This window comes from Patiria miniata, unplaced genomic scaffold (assembly GCF_015706575.1).
Source record: "Patiria miniata isolate m_02_andy unplaced genomic scaffold, ASM1570657v1 HiC_scaffold_16, whole genome shotgun sequence".
NCBI lineage: Eukaryota > Metazoa > Echinodermata > Asteroidea > Valvatida > Asterinidae > Patiria > Patiria miniata.
In genome coordinates, this window is record NW_024037054.1 from 14,842,541 (window position 1) to 14,863,421 (window position 20,881).

General features: G+C 39.3%; 1 protein-coding gene across 3 annotated transcripts in view; it reads left to right on the forward strand.

Moving 5' to 3' along the window:
* Positions 1–3,049: 3,049 nt before the first annotated feature.
* The window catches only part of LOC119723086, a 37,666-nt gene continuing 19,834 nt past the window's right edge, over positions 3,050–20,881 (forward strand). For all 3 annotated transcript variants that reach the window (XM_038193598.1, XM_038193596.1, XM_038193597.1), the window contains exons 1-12: positions 3,050–3,161; positions 5,036–5,105; positions 7,229–7,356; positions 11,209–11,365; positions 12,064–12,126; positions 14,439–14,500; positions 15,304–15,381; positions 16,204–16,331; positions 17,479–17,655; positions 18,510–18,612; positions 19,169–19,299; positions 19,879–20,059. In XM_038193598.1, the coding sequence (XP_038049526.1) occupies positions 3,144–3,161; positions 5,036–5,105; positions 7,229–7,356; positions 11,209–11,365; positions 12,064–12,126; positions 14,439–14,500; positions 15,304–15,381; positions 16,204–16,331; positions 17,479–17,655; positions 18,510–18,612; positions 19,169–19,299; positions 19,879–20,059 (1,296 nt within the window). In that variant the 5' untranslated portion in view covers positions 3,050–3,143. The remainder of the gene's footprint in view (positions 3,162–5,035; positions 5,106–7,228; positions 7,357–11,208; positions 11,366–12,063; positions 12,127–14,438; positions 14,501–15,303; positions 15,382–16,203; positions 16,332–17,478; positions 17,656–18,509; positions 18,613–19,168; positions 19,300–19,878; positions 20,060–20,881) is intronic.

The following is a 20,881-nucleotide window of genomic DNA, read 5'->3' on the forward strand; positions in this document are numbered from 1 at the left end:
CCGCATGCTGATACCAGCGTTAGTTAAAAACTTATGGAAGTCGGAACACCAAGAAATGTGATGAAGTGATGTGATGAAGTGGCCCTATTTTGGCCTGTATTTCCAAATAAAAATTCCTGACAAACGACTCATTTAGCTTGATCGCATTACATATGAATTAAAAAAGAAAAGAAAAAAAAAGGAGGAGGCTGACGTGAAAAAGGAAAAAGCCATGGATGAGAAACTTGTATATTTTTTTGGCTTGGCCTAACACAGAAAAGGGAGTCACATTTGTGGCATTTTCAACAAAAGTACATGTAGTATATGCTTATTCACACTGATCTTGATGTGCATAATGATCTTTGGTGAATTTAGTATCATGGATAAGTTTTTTTACAATCTTAACATGATAATTTTGTTGATTGAAATATAATGTAATATAATCAATGTACATGTAAATGACTCGAAGGCAATTTCAAATGCAAAGTGTTACAGGCAGCAAGTTTTCATGTAATCATTATCATGATAATGCCACTTTGTAATGCATTTCAACTCAAGTGACATTCGTTTTCCCAACTTAAGTGCTCGAGATGGAACAGTTACTTAAGTTGGGAGCTTAGGGTCAAGTTGGGCGTAAGATATTGAAAGATTTATCAGAACATCTGAAATATAAACCCAACAGTTGATATTAGCAGATTTTATATGAGTCTAGAAGTAGTGTTTTTAAGTGTCTAGGGTTTGGAACTCGTAGCTAGAAAACATAAACTGATTGTAAACTTCTTATCTCAAAGGGAAAGTTGGTTAATACAAAAGGCAAGCCAGATTGTGGGGGTGTTGAGCCAATTTATCAGATGTCTTTATTATGTTTTGATAAAAACAAATAGTAGTATAACATAAATGAACTTTAAAAAGTATGCTGTAATGTTTGCAAAGCTGATTGATTAAGATCGGCAAATGTTTTATCATTGGAAATGTGTATTCCAAGATCCATTTAGCTTTAAAAGCTCCATATGTCATTATTAAGCTATAAAATGAAATCATTTTACTTTTTATTTCATGTTTGAAAGAAAATAAGCATATCATTTTCCCAAAGATTGCTTTTAAAGGTAATATTTGCTTTTGCTGTAATTTTCAGAAATGGATGAATTTGGGGGTTAGTATTTTACAGAAAATATTGTTACATTGACCTGTTTAAAGTTTTGTGTTCATAGAAAAAAATACTGTTTTGCAGTCTGGTCGCCTGACCCTACTTCAGACAAAAAGTTATACACGTTGGGGAACTGTCAGGTCAGGGAACCAGACTAGCTGGCTTCACGAATGTGTAACCAATTACATACATGTACAAACAAAATGTGGACTTACTAACTGCAGTATTTGAAAAAAGTTATTTTTTCTCCAGTGATGGATGACCACAAATAAAAATTCAACTTTTCTTGAAAATGACAGCACCCCAGACTTGAAAATTCTAGTTTAATATAGGATTGCAAGTTTTTGATTTACGTCTTGCAACATCTTAAGGGTAAATATACAACATTTGCTTTTGCTGTAGTTTTCCGAAATGGATGGCTTTGGGGGTCAATATTTTATAGCAGATATTGTTTAATACACTGACCTGTTTAAAGTTTGGTGTTCATAGATGCTGGAAAAACCAAAAAAACAAAATGCCGTTCTTATAGTCTGGTTCTGTGACCCTACTTGACAAGGAAAGGTGCAAATTGTGGTTGTCGGGAGTTGTCAGGTCAGGGAACCAGACTAACTAGCTTGCGGATGTGTAACCAATTGCAAGCAAAATGTGGTCTCACTATATTTAAATTGAGGCCAGTATGTGAAGAAAGTCAGTTTTTTTCCAACAATGGTCGGCTGGCAATCGTTGGAAATTGATACAAAAATTCCACTGTTCTTGTAAATGGCAGCACACCAGGTGCCATGATTTCGCAGGATGCATGAGACTATTATTCACTTACAGTCAAGTAAGGAATTTCACAATAATTTTGGTAGTTTTGTTTAATTGATGTTTGCAAATGTTGTATATTACCTTTAAACCCACCATGCCAAGGTGATAAAATTTGGCAAAGTCCTGAAAAAAAGGAACAGAATATGTTTGCTTTCATTAAAAAAATTGCCTTTAGATTCAATTTGTTTGTCATTGAGTCATTCCATTGTTGGGTGTAAACTTTCGTTTTCAGTAATTTTGTTTTTAACCCCGCATACCCTTATATATTAATATCTTCTATTGACCGTATTCCTTGATTCTCAGGAAGATTTGTAGTAGTTTCATAGATGGCTAAGATTAAACAAATCCTTAAAAATGAGTAGTTTCTTCATTTTTCTTTCGAAAGGATGTGATGTAGTGTTATCTTTACTTCTTTCTTACAAGATTAGGCTTCTTGTTGATCAAAATCTGAACTTGAAGTGTATGAAAAACCGTGGGGTAAAATTGAAATTGTTGATTAAATGAAGGAGTTGCATGCTTTTTTCTATGTGGGTGTTGTTCTTTTCACTGTTGAGAAACAAATTTGGCAATCCTGAAGTTTTTTGGTAATTACGTCAACATATTCACCAACTTCACTCCATGTGATCTGGATACAGCATGATTTGCTGTAAGAAATATTCACAGGTGCACGCGATACCTTAATTGAACACTTTTTTTTCAAAATTATTGCCATACCTTAAACAATTCTGGTGAAGTGGATAAAAAAATGGACTATGTATGTGCAATTAAAAGTAAACAGAAATTTCCAAATCATGGTGTCATACGCGTTTATGTACTTAAGAATTTATTAACATACCCATTATCCATCATGCCTGGATAATTTACTTGTGTAACTTGTTAGACAAACAGACTTGAGTTTGGTATAATTTTAATGTTCCAAATAAATCAGTTTTAAATCACATATTTCATTCTCTTGTGTATATACTTCTACTGTCTGAGTACAGATTGTTTCTTTTTTGCTTTTTTTTTGGGGGGGGGGTAGGGGCGGGGTTTGGCTTTTTCCACAATGCACCGACTAATATGGGGCGAGGTGACAAATGGGGGCGAAATTTCCTCGGGGCAAGAGATTGTCTGAATCCCTGACTTGTCTGTACAGCAAGTGAACGTATAATACCCTGGAACCACACTATTCTGTCACCGTGCAACCAAGAACGCGAAAGATGAAGTTACGATGCGACTGACATCGAAGGTTGGTTACAAGTTTTTGTTTTTGGGGGAAATTAATGTAATATTTAACCTAGACTTGATTTAGAAAGAATGTTGCAACCTGACACTACTTTTTTTCATATATCATAAAGGTCAGTCATTGCAGAAATGGGAAAGAAATAATGTTGCATCCTGACGCCACTGTGTGTCACTGACACTGGTGACTGGCAGTGGCAGTTGTGTACCGGTACAAAGTCTATGGTCGCGTCTGGAGAGTCAAGATGTTGTGCGCTTTCTTGAAAATCACGCATTCTTAAGAATGCGCATGCACATTCTTATGATTGTGCAACTGGATCCTTGCGCAATCTTCGCAAAAAATAACTCTTCCAGATTGAGCGCACATTCTTAAGAATGCGCGACAAGATAACGGTCTTGTCGATACCGAGCACCTGCTGCGCTTGGCAAGTCTAGCTGCATCCTCGTTCACTGATGCTTAATAATTATACTGTTGCAACGCAAGGCGCTGAAAAGTAGAGTGGATATGAAAAGTATAGGCGTATTGGGGGGGCCGGGGGGGGGGGACCGGGAAAAAAATAAGACTTTTAGAGACATAAGGCCAAAAAAAAAAATAAGTCGGTCTCTGGTCAGCGCGTGCGTCGATTTTAATCATGCGCGTCGATCTTTTTTTTTCCAAAATGTTCCGCGGTAGCTCCAACAGCGCCCTCTATTTCCGCACCTCAATTTTTTTTACCAAAGAGCACCAAGGAATGGGAAATTGCACCAAGGCAAATGATCGAAAGCACCAAAGCAAATTATGGAGGACACCAATGTACATGAGGACACCAAAAAAAGCAAAATAGTACCCCACCTTGTCTGTAAAATCCAAGCTTGAAGAAAAAAAAAAAAAAAACCAAAAAAAAAAAAAGCCGCGTGGCGACGTCAATTCCGGAACTTTGGTCTGACCAGAGACCAAATATTTTTTTTTTTGGCCTAATACTAATAGTGTATTGGAAAGAATTCTGATTTTTGGGATAATAAAAGCTGGGGGCGGACGTAAGAATGAAGAATGTGAAGAATGAGAATGAATACTGTGACATCCCATATAGTGCTAATGCTATTTCCCATTTAAATTGCCACCAATTTATTGTTCACACCCCCACCATTACGCCGCAGAGCTGGATTCTATCTAGTCAAAAGAGCAATTTTGGCAGCTTCTGGACATCATTTTTTTTTTCGTGGCATGCATATGATACATACTGGGACTTGTAACTTGTCTTGCCTAAACAAAGCACTTCCCAGACTAGTTCCCAGTCCTCCGTTATTACACGAGTACAGAAGCATAGAACATTTTCTTTCCTCTTTATATGAATTGTTTCCCTTTTAACCGCTATACATTTCATTTAACTTAATTATGTCGTGCAATGTTTGTTAAGATTGCGCAAAATTCATAAATTGTGCACGTGATATTCCCATGCAATCTTAAGAATAAGCGCTCATTCTTAAGAACGCGTGCTCATTCTTAAGAATGCGCGCTCATTCTTAAGAATGCGTGCGCATTCTTAAGATTGCGTGATTTTCAAGAATGGGCACAACAAAGACAATTTTCTAGTATTTCCTAACAAAATTAGAAATGTTTCTCAGTCACAGATTCATGTATTTTCCGCATTTTTGCCATGACTAACTGTAATTGAGATGATATATGAAAAAAAAGTGGCGTCAGGTTGCAATCATTTTTTTTCCCAAAGATGTTGAAAGTGGGACGACTGATGAGAAACATTTCCAATTTTGTTACAAAAAACTTAGAAAATGTTCTTGACTAGGCCTATCCATAGACTTTGTACACAACCGCTGAAGTGACGTCTGGATACTACATTCGTTCCCTTGATTTCATACAAACTTCTTTGTTTTGTTCTATAGTTGGTGCGTTCCAGATCACGCGGCCCACTTTATTCCGTGGAATATCTCGATCTTTCTTGTCTTGGAATCGGTGAGTTATTTGGTTTAGTTTAAGATCGGACAACTCGACAATTTGCCAACTCAACTCCAGACAACTCGACCGTTGAGACAACTCGACCGGTGGGACAACTCGACTGTCTGTACTTCAAATGGAAAGACAAGTCATCCGTTGAAGCAAGTCGTCCGTTGAGACAAGTCGACTCACAATTGTTGGAGAGGCATCATCATGCAGGGGCACACCACCGTGCATGGCATGGTGCGCCGCATCGCCGTCGCGGCTGTGCACCACGCTGCATCCTCCGTGCGGCACCGGGCCGTGCCACTGTACACCTGACCGGGCCACTGTACACCTGACTGGGTCCCAAGGGCAGATCCAGGGGGGCCCAACAGTGGCCATGCCCCCCCCCCCCCACCCCACCCTCTCCAACTCCCCCCCCCCCCAAAAAAAAAGTTAACCCAATTTTTTTTTTTTTTAAGTGACATTGCAATAAAGGCATCTTTTCCTCCCAAAAGATTGGTTAAAGTGGTCAGAAATTGCCTCAGATCGCACCACAGAGCATCTAGAAATTAATCCAAATTTTTTTCGGGGTCCTTCAATGGGCCCAAACCCCACGCCGTAATTTTTTGGACCCACTTGTTTGGGGACCACAATTTTTTTGGCCCCCAAAAAATTGTGTTCTGGATCCGTCCTTGCCAGGTCCCGGCGCAGGGTCATGCCACAGATTCTGCGACTTGCTCGCAACACAAACGCAAATGCCCAAACATCGACGGGCAATTATTAACCTCCGCTAGCTACATGCACATGTACATGCAACGTTTCAGCTCCCACAGTGGAGTTGTCTCCATGTCAAATTCGAATTGTCTCAACTTGGTTAATGGTCAAGTAGTCCCACTGGTGGAGTTGTCTCAACGGTCGAGTTTTCCCGAGTTGTGTTGGCAAACCATTGAGTTGTGCGACATATTCCTGTCATTGACATCATAAGCTGTGGTCGATCCAAGACTGGATTTCGATAGTGTTCTCTAGCAATACAGGTGGCCTAGGGGGCGTCAAGTCTCAGGAACTTTGGCACTTCACCCGGGAAATTCTGAGCGTCTTTTGGCTGCACATAACTTGAAATAATATTCCAAAACAAGTGGGTGGACTATTTTTTGGTTCGATGTCTCAAATCTCATTCAAAAGTTAGGCCTAATAACTTTTGTATTGCTAGAAAAATAGCGATTTAAAACGAAATCTATTTTTCTGGGTGAAACAAGAAAATAGCACGGGCGGGGAGAGCAATTTTAATTTTTACGTACCTAAGCACTGTTTATCAGAATTGTATTGAAAATATTCATTATATCCCATGTAAAAGTTAAAGACCATTAAGATGACACTTTGATTTAAAAAAAAAAAAAATCTGAAGTCCCAATTTTCCACGGCTATCTCTGGAGCATATTGCTCAGACTTTTTAAAACAAATCTCAGCAGGGCTGTAATGTAATATTGCTCTTTATACAACACCTGAGTAAATCCCAGTCATCTGATTAGTGGATTGTTGATCACATGTCATTGAATTATTTGTACCAACACACGGCGCGCGCGTGGCGTGCAGCGCACAGTGCAATGGAAGTTCTATTGCACGGTCAATAGAACTTCCATTGAACGGTGTCACTGCTGCTGGTGGCGGCGCTGTTTTAAATCGAGATAAATTGAATATGATGGTTCTCAACCTGTTGAACAGTTTGCATTAATGTAATAATGATGAACTTGTCAAACTTTTAAACAGTTTTTAACCTGAATAAATTGGCTATTAAAAGTCAACCAATCAGATGACAAGGATTTATTCAGGTGTTATATAAAACAAATAATGAACGTTTCACGTTCGTGCAATGGAAAGAATAATTTCATGAGGTGACAGATAAAATATTCCATTCCACTTGGCTTCGCCTCGTAGAATGGAACATTTCATCTGTCACCTCATGAAATTATTCTTACCATTGCACTTTCATTATAATAATAGTTTTGCAATCTTTTAATTGTTTTCATATCCTGCTTGCTTCTTTTTTCCCGCCTGCTTGGGAAAAAAGGGCCTGCTTCTCCATTTTTTCAAAGAGCCTGGATGAGAAACTAGTTTGTTCTCCTCGGCCTTTAGTACTTACATTTCTCTGCTTACAGTTACCATTGATGGGTTGAAGGAGTGTAGTCGGTTGCAGGTCCTGTTACTGCAAGGCAACAACATTGGCATTGTGCAGAACATAGAATCATGCTACAGTCTCTGGAGACTAGACCTATCCAATTGCAAGGTAAAAATTCATTGAATTCAATTAATTCATTCTAATCTTTTGGGTAGTTTTTTCTATTTGGTGGTTTTATGTATATAGTTTGTGTAGTAAAGATATAACTGGACTGTCACAATTGACCTATTGTCGTTTGCGAGTTAGCCACACCCATTAGACAACCCTACATGCCGTTTTTGTCTTTTAAGTTTTGTTTGTCTCAGATTTTGCGCATTCCGCGTCCATTCGTGTATCATGTAATTGGACAATATTTCACAAGCTGCGTTGACGAGATTCTAACGTGATTCTACAGCGATAGGTCAATTACTGTTTTCCCAGCAGTTATTTTCAACTGACCTTACGTGAATGTTTTGTTATTGTGCTAAAATGCCTTTTGGCGATGGGTGATACGTTTTTAAAAAAGCCTTGAAAAAGTTGTCTCTTACGGCTTCGGTGTTAAACCTTTTTGGGGGGGCCGCCTTATTCACAAGTGCATCCATGAATGCAAGATCAAAATGTTTTTACTGCTTATGACTTTTTGCTGTACTGGGGAGTGCGGCCTAGTGGCTACGGTTCGTGACTCATGATCAGAGGGTCAGAGGTTCGAATCCAGCTGCTGATCATATGTTGTGTCCTTGGGCACGCCACTTCACCCTTACTTGCCTCTCTCCACCCAGGAGTATAAATGGGTATACCAGCATTAGTGATGGACTAGCATCCCATCCAGGGGGAGTAGAAATATTTCATGCTACTGAAACTGGAGATATACGCCGGCCCGATGGGCCACATCGGCTCGTGACAGACTTTACTTTACATCTTATCTTTACTTTCACTTAAACAAAACACACAGCAAAACCCTACTTTTGATTTGGCGATAGCAAAGCACAGGAGACATGAGGTCACCATTTATTGACTGACTTGGGGACTTGCAAGTTTTACACTTTGTAAAGTTTACATAATTTAAATCCCCACTGTGCGAATTGCATCTGCAACCTCCACATTATGAAACAGCAGTCCGTACAACTTGACCACCAAATTTTTTCAAATTTTACTGTGGGACTTGAACCTGTGCCTACCAATGACTCTATACAAAACATCTGATGCACTGTAGAATCTTACTACATGTATAACTACAAGACCTCTCACTGAATAATCATGTGTGCCATTGTTGTAAATATTTTAACTGTCGTACTTAAACGCTTCATCAGAGAAGTCAACGTCCAAGCAAAATTTTTTAAAATTTTAAAATCCTCTGAAAAACCTGTGCCCCAAAACATTCAGAATTTTCCTCGTTGAGGGTGCTTGACTTTACCCTTTATCACATTATACAAGTACCCAGATTTTTCAAAACATTAAAAATTAATTTTCACTAAAAATTAAATCTGTGCTTCTCGTGTGCAGTGCTTGCTAGAACTGATCGAAATACTCTCCTCTTCTGTATTTAAACCTTCTGACGCCCTTATTACGTAATCTTTTCACCAGTAATGCGTTGCTCGAATTCCTAAGGCAATTATTTTCCGCTTTACTGTACTTCGAAACGCGGAAATGTATATTACTAGGCCATGGGTCATTCTATGAGTTTAGTCGCCAAACATTGACATTATCCCGGTCCTTGTTATCTTTGTACTTTGTAAGTTGCCATTCAAGTATCACGAAGAATAACTTCAAATGATTTTTATTTGTTGATTGGGTAGTTTGCCATTTATAATAACTCGTGGAGGACAACTGCCTTCATAGATGTCAGATGTAATAGGGACAGGAAAATAAAGTGGACCCCAAATTTATAGAATGACCCATATATCTTTGAACTGTCATTTGATCTTTCTGTGTCAATGGGCCTTATTCACGAGTCGGCCATGTTGAATTGAAAGTGAGGTAAACTCTTCATTTTTGGAACTTGCGAAGAGAAATGAAAGCAAGTAAATTACTAATTAATTCAAGTCTGCTTAAATGAATGGTTTAAAATTTGTAATTAAACATTCCCTAATGTTTTAAGCCAGATAAGAAAAAAATGAAAGTAAAATAAGGCTGCATAAATAGTCTGGCGCCATCCCATTCAACAGTTAACAATTTATAAAATACATTCAGGGAACACGACAAAAATGGCCACCTCGTGTATAAGGTCCATTAAGCCATTGGGGATAGACATCCAATTTATAAACCCTTTGATAAATTTAACCCTAATTTTGCTTCAACCACATTTGAATCTTAATCAATCAATCAATCCAGTTTCATTTCAACTAACCCGTTTATTTACTCAGTTTCTATTCAACTGTACCTCTCTATTCCTGCCGTAGTTGCTAAATATTTACTTTCTCCATTCAATGGAGGATGCCTACCTAGTTATTTGACACTGTTAAAGTTTATATTCAACAGTACCCCCTCCGTACACACAATGGTCCGGGAATGTCAATATTCAAACAGCAGTTTCTGTCAATAAAACGAAAGTCAGGATTCGCATCACAGATTGGCGTTAATTTCCTATCCAGCCTACTGGTACATGCAATTCTGTTTAAGATCTGTACATGTATGTGTGTGTGTTATAGTAATTAAATGTAAATGCCAGTGTTAATTAATACAGAAATTGGATCCTGTTGGAGTACTATTGTGAAACTCATTAATAAAGCTTGTCAGTGAAGACAGTTATGTGGAATGCTTAATTCTTAATTAAGGCAACACACTGAGACCAAGATGGTAAATTAGAATGTTGCCATCACATTGACATAATTGAAAGAAGATTAATTATTATTATAATATGGAATTTTGCGTCGGGGTGATATAAATCAAATTCGGCTTTGCCCTTCACCGACATTTTTAAACACTGTTATACTCAGTGTGTAATCCTCCCGAGTGAAAGTTGGAAAATATCACTGATTATATTGTCACTTCACAACACGAGGTATATAAGGCCGGAAAAAAACAAACCACAAATTATGTGTTTGCTGTAACACACTAAAATTTATCCAGAAAAATGTAGCACAATAATTTCATGTTGCAATTTTTTTTTAATGTTTCCCCTCTGTTGTTTATGCTTCATTTGTTTACTTTTGGGGTGTATGTACCTTAAACTGCATTCTGTAAAATTAACCTTTTTTATTGTTTAATTAACCATTATGACAAGACACTCACATCTACATGTACAGGGTTTTTTATTTTCGAGTAAACTTTAGGGTAAGATTTGAGGCTTTGCATGGTGAAGATACTAAATAATGAAAGGTTTGCGGAAACACCATGTGCGAATAATTTCTCAACTAAGAGAATGGTTCTGAAAAGAACCAGAGGTATAAACTCGACGTTCCGGTCAGTATGCTCTGACCGTCTTCAGGAGAGTGCCTAAACTCTAAGAAAGTGAATACTTAAGTAGCGAAAACTTTAGGGGCCTATTTGCCAAATGTGGCTATAAAAAACTTGATTTTTAATTTGGCTGCAAAAAAATCCACTGGTTGGGCTACTGTAAAAAAAATTGTCCTTACTACAATTTTAAAAATATTCAGATTATATTTTTGATTTTTGATAGTTTAGCACTTTTGTTTTTGAGTTTCAATTTGTGATCCTAATACATTCAAACCATAATCTCGCCTCTCAAGGTGATTTTGGATACTTTTGCAGGTACATGTAAGTAGGTAAGTTCAGGCACAAAAATCGGACCCATTTGCCCAAGCCAGATATACTGGTATTCAGGGTGTTTTGGGTTGGTTCGGGTCGGTTTTCCTTGAATTTCTGGGGAGTTGGGGAGTTCAGATTGGTTTCGGTTCGGATTTGGTGTATACATTGTATCTATAATGTTTCGGGTCGGTTTGGCCTGGTCAAACCAACCAAATGCACAACATTAACACATATCACATATCGTTCATTTCTTTTTTCTTCTTCTGTTTATAGATAAGCAATCTGGATGGGCTGTCAAAATTCATTGCCCTGGGCTGCCTCAATCTTGCCAACAATGACCTGGCCTGGAGCGAACTCATGAAGATACGCCACATGCATGTCTTGGACATGAGTCTCCATGGCAACGAAACATTGGAGAGGGATAAATACTGTGAGTCCTTCAAACATTAACTTATTACCCAGATTTTTAAAAAAGTTGCCTAAGATAAATTGACACTTTTTAGGGTATATAGAATCATTTGCTTGTCATGTATTTTGTTCGTTTCCAATAACAACAACTCTCAAAATACAAAGACGAATGTTCAAAAGCTAACCTGTTGAAGTTTCAGTTCATTGGATATTACACTTTTCGAGAAAATAGTAAAAAAAAACATGCACAACCTTTTTTTTCACGAAAAATAATTTTGTCAATAAAACTTTATTTCCAACGATCAGTCAATTGCCTGATCATTGGAAATCACCTACATTGCTTGATTTCTTCTAAATGACGGCAAGCCAGACGGAATAATATCATGTGGTGTTTAGTACCAGTACGATCTTTAATCCAAATAATAATTTTAGGTAATACTTGTCGGATAAATGCAAATAATCCTACATGTACCTTCAGGGGGGGGGGGGGGGCAATAAGTTACAGTGTTGCAGTCAAATCCATCTCAGCCCTCACAAAGTCCTCACAAAGACTCTGCTGCAAAAGCGTGGGTGGTGCTGGTGGTTTCAATAAAAAGAGTTACAACATACATCAGTTCTGCATTATTTTCTAGGTTGGGTAGGGTAACCGGAAACACAGGTATTTATTTTCTTGGCTTTAAGTTTAAAAAAAGCTGTTTTGTTTCTCCCTTTGTGTTGCAGATCGTATCCATGTGATTGACAGCTTGCCTAATGTCTGGACATTAGATGGCCGAATCGTTACATGTAAGCACACTTTTTTTCCTTTTTTTACCCCTCAGCCGAGAGGCTCGAGGGGTATTGTCATCGCCTAGGGCGTCCGTCCGTCCGGATGTGTGTGTGTCTGTCCGTCCGTCCGTCCGTCCGGGCAGCTTAGTTTCCGGATGATAACTTGAGTTAGAAATGTTGTTTGGGGTTGTAACTTCGGTAGGGGGTTGCCCTTGGGAGTAGGCAAGTTGGGATTGGTTTTGAGGTCAAAAGGTCAAAGGTCAAGGTCACCGTGGTGAGTTAAATGTAAATGGTTTCCGGATGATAACTTGAGTTAGAAATGAGATTTTGGTGTCTAACTTTGGAAGAGGGTTGCCCTTGGGAGAAGGCAAGTTGGGATTGGTTTTGGGGTCAAAAGGTCAAAGGTCAAGGTCAGCATGGTGAGATAAAGGTAAATGGTTTCCGGATGATAACTTGAGTTAGAAATGAGATTTTGGTGTCTAACTTTGATAGGGGTTTGCCCTTGGGTACAGGCAAGTTGGGATTGGTTTTGGGGTCAAAAGGTCAAAGGTCAAGGTCACCGTGGTGAGTTAAATGTAAATGGTTCCGGATGATAACTTGAGTTAGAAATGAGATTTTGGTGTCTAACTTTGGTAGAGGGTTGCCCTTGGGAGTAGGCAAGTTGGGATTGGTTTTGGGGTCAAAAGGTCAAAGTTCAAGGTCACCATTGTGAGTTAAAGGTAAATGGTTTCCGGATGATAACTTGAGTTAGAAATGCGATTTTGGTGTCTAACTTTGGAAGAGGGTTCCCCTTGGGAGAAGGCAAGTTGGGATTGGTTTTGGGGTCAAAAGGTCAAAGGTCAAGGTCAGCATGGTGAGTTAAAGGTAAATGGTTTCCGGATGATAACTTGAGTTAGAAATGAGATTTTGGTGTCTGACTGAGGTAGGGGTTTGCCCTTGGGTACAGGCAAGTTGGGATTGGTTTTGGGGTCAAAAGGTCAAAGGTCAAGGTCACCGTGGTGAGTTCAATGTAAATGGTTCCGAATGATAACTTGAGTTAGAAATGAAATGTTGGTGTCTAACTTCGGTAGGGGGTTTCCCATTGGTACAGGCATGTTGGGACTGGTTCTGGGGTCAAAGGCCAAAGGTCAAGGTCACCACGTTGAGTTAACGGTTAATGGTTTCCGGATGATAACTTGACTCTGGCTGAGGGGTTTCAACAGCAACGCTGTTATTTTTGTCTCTGTTTTTTTTTGTAGGATTAAGCTTTAATGGTAATATACATTGTACAACATTTGCCTTTGCTACAATTTTCAGAAATGGATGGATTTGGGAGTTAGTAGAAAACGTTGTTACACTAACCTGTTCAAAGTTTTAAAACCCTAGTTTTTTTTATGTTTGCAAACGTTGTACATGTATATACCTTTAAGTACTGGTATGATTGTTAAAAATTACACGGGAATCTTCATTTTCCAAGCAGAAATAACTTGATAAAATTTTCTGGCTCGGTAGATGCATCAAATAAAATGTCTTTACAATTGGATTTTCCCATTAACTGTTTAGTCACTGTAGTGCCCTGCCTATTACTCACTGTAGCGCCTGGAACCGCCCCAGCACTCCCTGGTTTCATTGATTCTTCAGTAAATAAACACAATGTAATACAATGTAGAACAGGTTCTAATGGGTTAAACGACTGCAAACCATTTGAGATACATGGAAATGTAGGATTCAAATGAAGAAAGTGGGCGAAGGTAAAGACAGAAGATTCTCAAGTACTGAAAATATCTTCAAGGCCATCCTCGGGTCGACCTTGCGGCGACACTGATCAGTCGGCGTCTGACGTTTCAGGATCAAGCTGCGCCTGAGCTGCGACTGTCAGGAACATATCAGTCGCCATTTTTTGAGACCTGAGTGTAACTCCGACACATTAAGACAATCTGCATCAGTCGGTGCTCACAAAAATCAAGTCGCAAGAGTAAAAAAATTTCAACATTTGTGCCGCGGCAGAACGTGTTCCCGACAGGAGGGAATCAATCGCAGTCGACCTGTGTGTAGTTACGACAGCGCATATGGCTCATCATTTTTTTTTGTGTAGCCAATCAGCATGCAGCAAAAATGGTTGAATGAACAGATGTGGCCGTGGAAGATCTTTTGATTGTTATCAACACGCGCACCGCCAGTTTGAAGACGTCACATAGTGTCTATTCCGCGGAATCATCGTCGTGTCGTGCATGACGTGAGCATGGTTGCGATTTTTTTGTGTCGAGATGCCGCTTGTTCCACGAGAATCACACAATTTCTCAGTTTTGTGAAAAATCAGAAATGATCTTTTAATGGTCTTTTCTTTGCAGCTGCTGAACGCATACAGGTCCAGCACTTTTTCCAAGACTCGGCACTTTCACAACGACCAGTTGTAAGTAATGGTTTTTTTCTTCATGAAGACAAATGAAAACGTAGTGCTGCATATGGACAGATATTCTTGACATGCTTGAGTACAAAATCTTACAGGAGGAGCCTGGTCCAGTCTCGCAATGAAAATATTTACAATTTCATTGTTATTATTAGTTCTGATTTAAAAAAAAAAAAAAATGTTGCAGTCCACATTCTGAATTAAAGACAATTTTATAAATTAGTATAGTTTAAAAATGTAAAATTCATAAAATACAGATTGAATCAGAAAAAGAAAACAGTGGCCAACTAAATATTATACAACGCCTGAATAAATCCCGTCATCTGATTGGTGGATCTTTGATCCCATGACTTTGAATTATTCATCCCAACGCACGGCGCGGCCACACTGCAAAAATAGAGTTTCTATTCCATGGTGAATAGAACCATTGCAGGGTTTCATAACTGCTGGTGGTGGCGCTGTAACACAAATCTGATTAACAAAATGGCAAATTGGCGGACTGATTCACAAAATGGCAAATTGGCGGACTGATTCACAAAATGGCAAATTGGCGGACTGATTCACAAAATGGCAAACTGGCGGATGATACGTGTGAATCTCCATTTGTTCTCCTAACATAAGAAGAAATATAGGAACTCGTAGGTGATGCTGACACTGCTAACACAAAGAAGCAAATAAGATATGCTGCTAAACGATTAGACAAATTTGAATATGGTAGTTCTGTACAGTGTACAGTGTACATTTTTGTACACTGTACAGTGTACAATTTTGTAATGTGTGCTTGCTGTTTATGTTTGTATTTACAGAGACATAAACTGACACGGGAGCAGTTTGTGCCGTCATCTTTGAAGAAGATTCAGGTCAATGGAATATACGGAGAAAGGGTTAGTGAAGAGTTTATGTTAATAGCACCTGACACTCACGTGAAGACGTTACGGGTTTGTGCAGAATTAGTCATGCATAATTTGCACAATGTGCACGAACCATTACACACACAAGATGCATCCCTCCCTCCAGGGATCTCGAAAGTGAGTATTTAAACCAGTTCATATCGGATGACGCGTATACAGGCAGAGGTTTTGTGGTATTTGGAACAGATGACGGATAAACACGCAACGAGCAAGGCCGGAAATATCTGTCTGCGACCCGCTCGCAGCGAGCGCGGCTGGAAATATCAAGGTGTGCTACCCGCAGGTGATGGCCTGAACCCGTCTGGCATCGAGGTTCGTGAAAACAATCCCGCGCCTGGGTCCGGTCAATGTCAAAGTTATCCTGGCACGAACTGGTTAAAGCTTGGAACTTTCATTTTAATAAATTTCACTCATTGACAGTTTACTTGTGTCTCGATGGCTATTTTTCCTCACATTTGTGGGGACTCAGGTTTGGGCAGTGTTTCTTTCATCACCCTTTGATTCCTGCCCTGGTCCACATGTGGATTGGGTTTTCAGTCCCTACCTGATTCCGTTGGTTTTCCCAGAATATTCTTCTGGGGTTTTCTTCCCACTTCTAAAAGTGTACTTTTTTCTTATTTTCTCTCTACTGGTTTCTTCAGGCTTGCGAGATACAGTGCCAAGGGCGCTTTTGAGGAATCCTTGGTTTCATGACCATAAAATAAATAAATAAGCTACCTGCTGCTGTTACTCCTGGTCATTTAATATTAGCACGTGAATGGTGCGTTGATTTCTTATCTCCATTTTACCATGCAGACCACTCACTTCATGATGCGATTTCCAACGAACGGCGCCCTGAACGTCGAGACGGACAACAGGAGACTGAAGTATCTGTGCTTCTGTTTGCAGCGCGATCTTCAGCTGGAAGTACAGCACAGGAAAAGGTGACGTGTGCTCGTAAACGTCTTGGGTGTACTTGGTTCAAATTGAAAAGTAACATTTCAGTGGTATTATGAAAAAAAAGAGAAAAACATTTTTAGCAAAACTGCATTTTTACAGTTATTTCTTCCCTTACTATTTACTATTTACTATTTTATTTCTCGGGAATAAATCAACAAATACATGTAAACAAATGACTAAACTTACAACACAAAAAAACAAAAGCTTTAGATACATAAACAAACAAACAAAAACAAAATACCATTCAGCTCCCGAAGGATTGCCCAAAAGAAACATTGTTTCTGTCTAGGGGTTCTCCTTCCCTTGGGTGACATTGAACTTAGCAGCCAAAAATGGCAAGAAATGAAATGAGAATGGCAGCCCAAATGTGAATGGCAACCCAATTGTGAATGGCAGCATTTTCCAAATTCTGTTTATTTTAGCAAAAGAGACCTTAAATTTTTGCTTTTTTTTTTTTAGCCATTAATTCACTATTGTCATGGGCGTCGATCGTAGGGGGAGGGAGGGGGAGGGGGACATGTCCCCCACTTTTTAAAGTGGGAGGGATATCATATACATGTACCGGTAGTTTGGTCCCCCCCCCCCACTGTTTTTGTACCTGAATAAAAATTGTATCCTACATTTGATTCTAGTTTTCAGAATAGCTGATTGGTTAAAGTGGTCAGAAATTGCCTCAGATCGCACCACAGAATGTCTAGAATCCAAAATCCCTTAAAGCGGGCCCCGAACTGCACGCCGTTACTTCTGATCAAAGAAAGTCACTTTTGAGAAGCAATTGACACCCTTGACATTGTAACTTATTGTAGTGACGTGTTACACCCCAATAATGCCACTGTCCCAACTGTTGTTTGGATTGTCCCAGCTATAGTTCCCAAACTATAGTTTGGGCCATTACTATAGTTGGGTGTAACAAATGTACACATGTTCCAGATTCCTAAGGCCATTTCTCAAACTTAGGTTCATCTCAAGCTTTGGCTTAAACTTTGTACCTACCCTAGTTGGCTTTATTGGCATATAATGTTCAAACCATTTCAAAGATGTTTGCTTCCAATTGCATAAGCCTCAGTTGTAAACAAAGTCAAGGTTTGAAAAATGACCTATATTAAAACCGTGAGTTGTCTGTTCAAACAGTGACCAGAGGTTGAAACTCTACCAGTCCACTTTCATGGAGAGCCTTCTGGATGCCAGACCCAAGGAGCGGGATCGATGTAACGTCCTCCTGCTTCTGTTGGTAGCTTCTTTAGAATTCTCCCTGCCCACCTACCTCGTTCAGGAAACGCTAAGTGCTGCCAAACTGACAGATGTTGGGTAAGTGAATGAATGAATTTTTTTTTTTTTTTTACATTTATTTATTTAGTTTTTTTAATTTTTTATCAAAACATGGTTTTGAATTAAAAAAATAAGAGGGGTATATTTAAATTCAAACATCATTTTTTTATTGGCTTAATTGTGAATTTCTTATTTCAGTGTTCACACAGTTACAGAAAAATTCTGAAAAATCCTGGAATTTAAGCTATTATGGAAAGTCATGGAAAAGTCATGGAATCTCATTTTAAAATTTTGGAGGGAAGCCTGGTTTGTGTACAAACATCTCTTGGATTGTTTACTTATCCTTTTCCAAAGGTCTGGTTGAACGAAACTAACCTAATGTTTTACCGTTCCCGAGAAAAGAAAAAAAAACGGTTGTTTACATCGGGACGTGGCGGAGATTCTGTGGCATACCCATATGTAATTCCAGCCGTGTCCGTTTAGTGTAAGGCCTACACGTTGTGTGTGTGTGTCACATAATACACACAGCACCAATACACACAGCACCAATACACAAATGTTGTTTCTCGCACGTCCACAGAATGAAAAAACTGCGCGGCAGTATTCACAACTGGCACTCAACAGCTCAGTTTTTGAAAGTCAAAAATTTTACCCCCGAAATTTTTTTCTCGGAAGAATTACACAAAAATACCTAGTTTTTATAAGATGGTTGTGTAGACGTTAATATCCTCCTTTTAAGTGTTCTTTCCAGTTAACATCATTTTATTTAAAACGTGTTTTGTAGCCCAATTGGGCGCATACCAAGATGTTATGTCCCTTTAACAGAGGGGCAGTGTGCTAGGAAAGATTGTACACGATGCCTAATTAAGACTTTTTGTCTGGAATGATTTCAGGGGAATCAAAACACTTGAGTTGTTCCTGATGCCTCGAGACCACCGATGTCAAATTGCCTCACTGCTTCTCAGCGCTGTCAAAGTGGACAGAGACAGTAAAAAAGTAAGTACCTCAGCCTAGTGGTCTAGCTTTGGATTTCAACGGTGAAAAGTGGCTAATATTCATTTTGAGAAAACAGAAACAAGTTTTGCGGTATTCAGAACGGATGACAGATAAACACGCAGGGAGCGAGGCCGGAAATACCTGTCAGCGACCCGCTCGCTGTGAGCTAAGCCGGAAATATGAGTGTGCTGCCCGAGGGTGATGGCTTCAACCCGCCTGGCTTGAGGTCAAGTGAAAAGTAGTCTCGCGCCTCATTCCATTCTTGTCAAAATAATCCCAGCGAGAACTGGTTAAGAATATATCACAATTACATAATTACCCAACCAAAAGCCCTGATCCTCAATAATGTTTGGTTAACCTAACTGTTAATTCCAGACTTTTGTGAGGTATCTCACGGATATCTTGTGTGATAGTGCCCATTGTTTTTTGTTTACCCTTTTGGGCAAAAGGCATCCTTGTTTTGCCTCAGCTATCATGCCCCCCCCCCCACTCCCCTTCCGGTGAACAAAACCTCATTGACCATGTCTGCCCTTCTCTTCCCCTGTCTGTCCTATAGGATGGGGGTCTGTATGACCGCTTGTATCTCTGTCTCTATCACACCGTTACTGAGCTTTACAAGAAGATGCATGCAAGTCCTCATACCGCTTCACCACAGGCGTCACCTCGGAATATCGTTTCAGCTGAGGAGTAAGTTAAGAGCGTAGTTGAAATGAAAATGAAATAATAAACTTTTGTACAGGGCAAGTAAAAAAAAAAACGCAACCCCAAAAAACAAAGAAATATATTTCACATAAAAAAAATATCTAGCACCAAATTATTTAAGACTCTCCAGCCCATGTATTTAACTACTTTTAAGAGAGAAAATTATTGCTCTACACGTAAAAAATGTTATCACTATTTCAACAAAGTAACACAAAAATCAGTTTCATCCAAAAAAGCAATTTATTATGTGTTCTAACTGTTCGGAATAATTGGATGTTTAGTCCCATTTTGATCCAAGTAAGCTTTTTTGATAATACATTGTCATTTTGTAGGTTGCTTTTGGGATAAATGCCACTGATCCTGTATGCCTTTAAAGGCTTCTAAGAGTTAAAAAGACGGATGAAGGGATGACCCTGGGATTATCCTAGACCTGACCCTTGACCCTTGACCCTTTTCATTGCTCAAGTTGTGTAAAAAGGCCTATATCACTTACGTGACTTATGACTCATTTTGGGGGGTTGGGTTTATACAGATTTCATAATTTTGTTGTTGTTGGAATTTTAGTTTCAAGGAGTTCAAGTCGCTCCTTGCTGCCGAGGTGGTCCAGCTATTCTGCATCGTGCCCGTCTTCTTTGACTACATCACCAAGGAGTCTGGTGTCATGCACCTAGTATCCATGGCAACGGCAGATGTCTCCATCGTGGATAAAGTGGCGAATCTCATTGAGAGAATCAAGCAACAAGGGGTAGGACATGATTAGGCTCAGGCAATTTTTCTGTAATACTGTATAGCAATTTTTTTTTTACTGAGCAATACCGAACAGTGTTGTAAAAATAACAAGATGCCTACGAACTCGGTACAGAAATTCAGTACCACGGTATTTCCTCTTAACAGTGGCCAGGGCCCAATTTTACGACGCTGCTAAGCACACGATTTTATGCTTAGCGAGCCTCCGTCTATTTCATGGAGACCGCAAGCATAAGCTCAGCAAAAGGCACGCTTACTTCAGAGGAAAAATTTGCTTAACTTAGTGACGTCACAATAGAAATCTCCATGCACGTGCGACTGTTAGCATATCCTCGCCGTGAAATAGTGCTTAAGGTTAGCAAATTTTTCTGCTACGCTAAGCACAACTTTTCTGCCATCTGATAAACAGCGCCGTGAAATTGGGATCTGATACACCGTGCCCTCTGGAGACGTGCACACAATAGGGAACAAAAGATTGTATACGTCTCCACAGGGCAATTTCTATAGATGAATACCGGTACGTCTCCACAAGGTTTTCACGAAGTAGATATATGGATTTTACTCAAAAACTAGGATTTCCAAGGTGGGTTGATCCGTCGCAAATGGAAGAGTTTTAGAAAAGGGATATTAAGTCCGAACTTCAGCCAAAGAAATTAATTCTGGTTAAAACAAGAGCATTTTGAAACTTCACTTTCAAACTCGAAAACCTTACTAAACGAGAACAAAGAAATGTCTCCGCAAGGATACAAATTTCAGTGTGTGTGCCCAGATGTGTGCAAAAAAAAAAGGAATTACAGTCAGGGTATTTAGACAGGCTGTG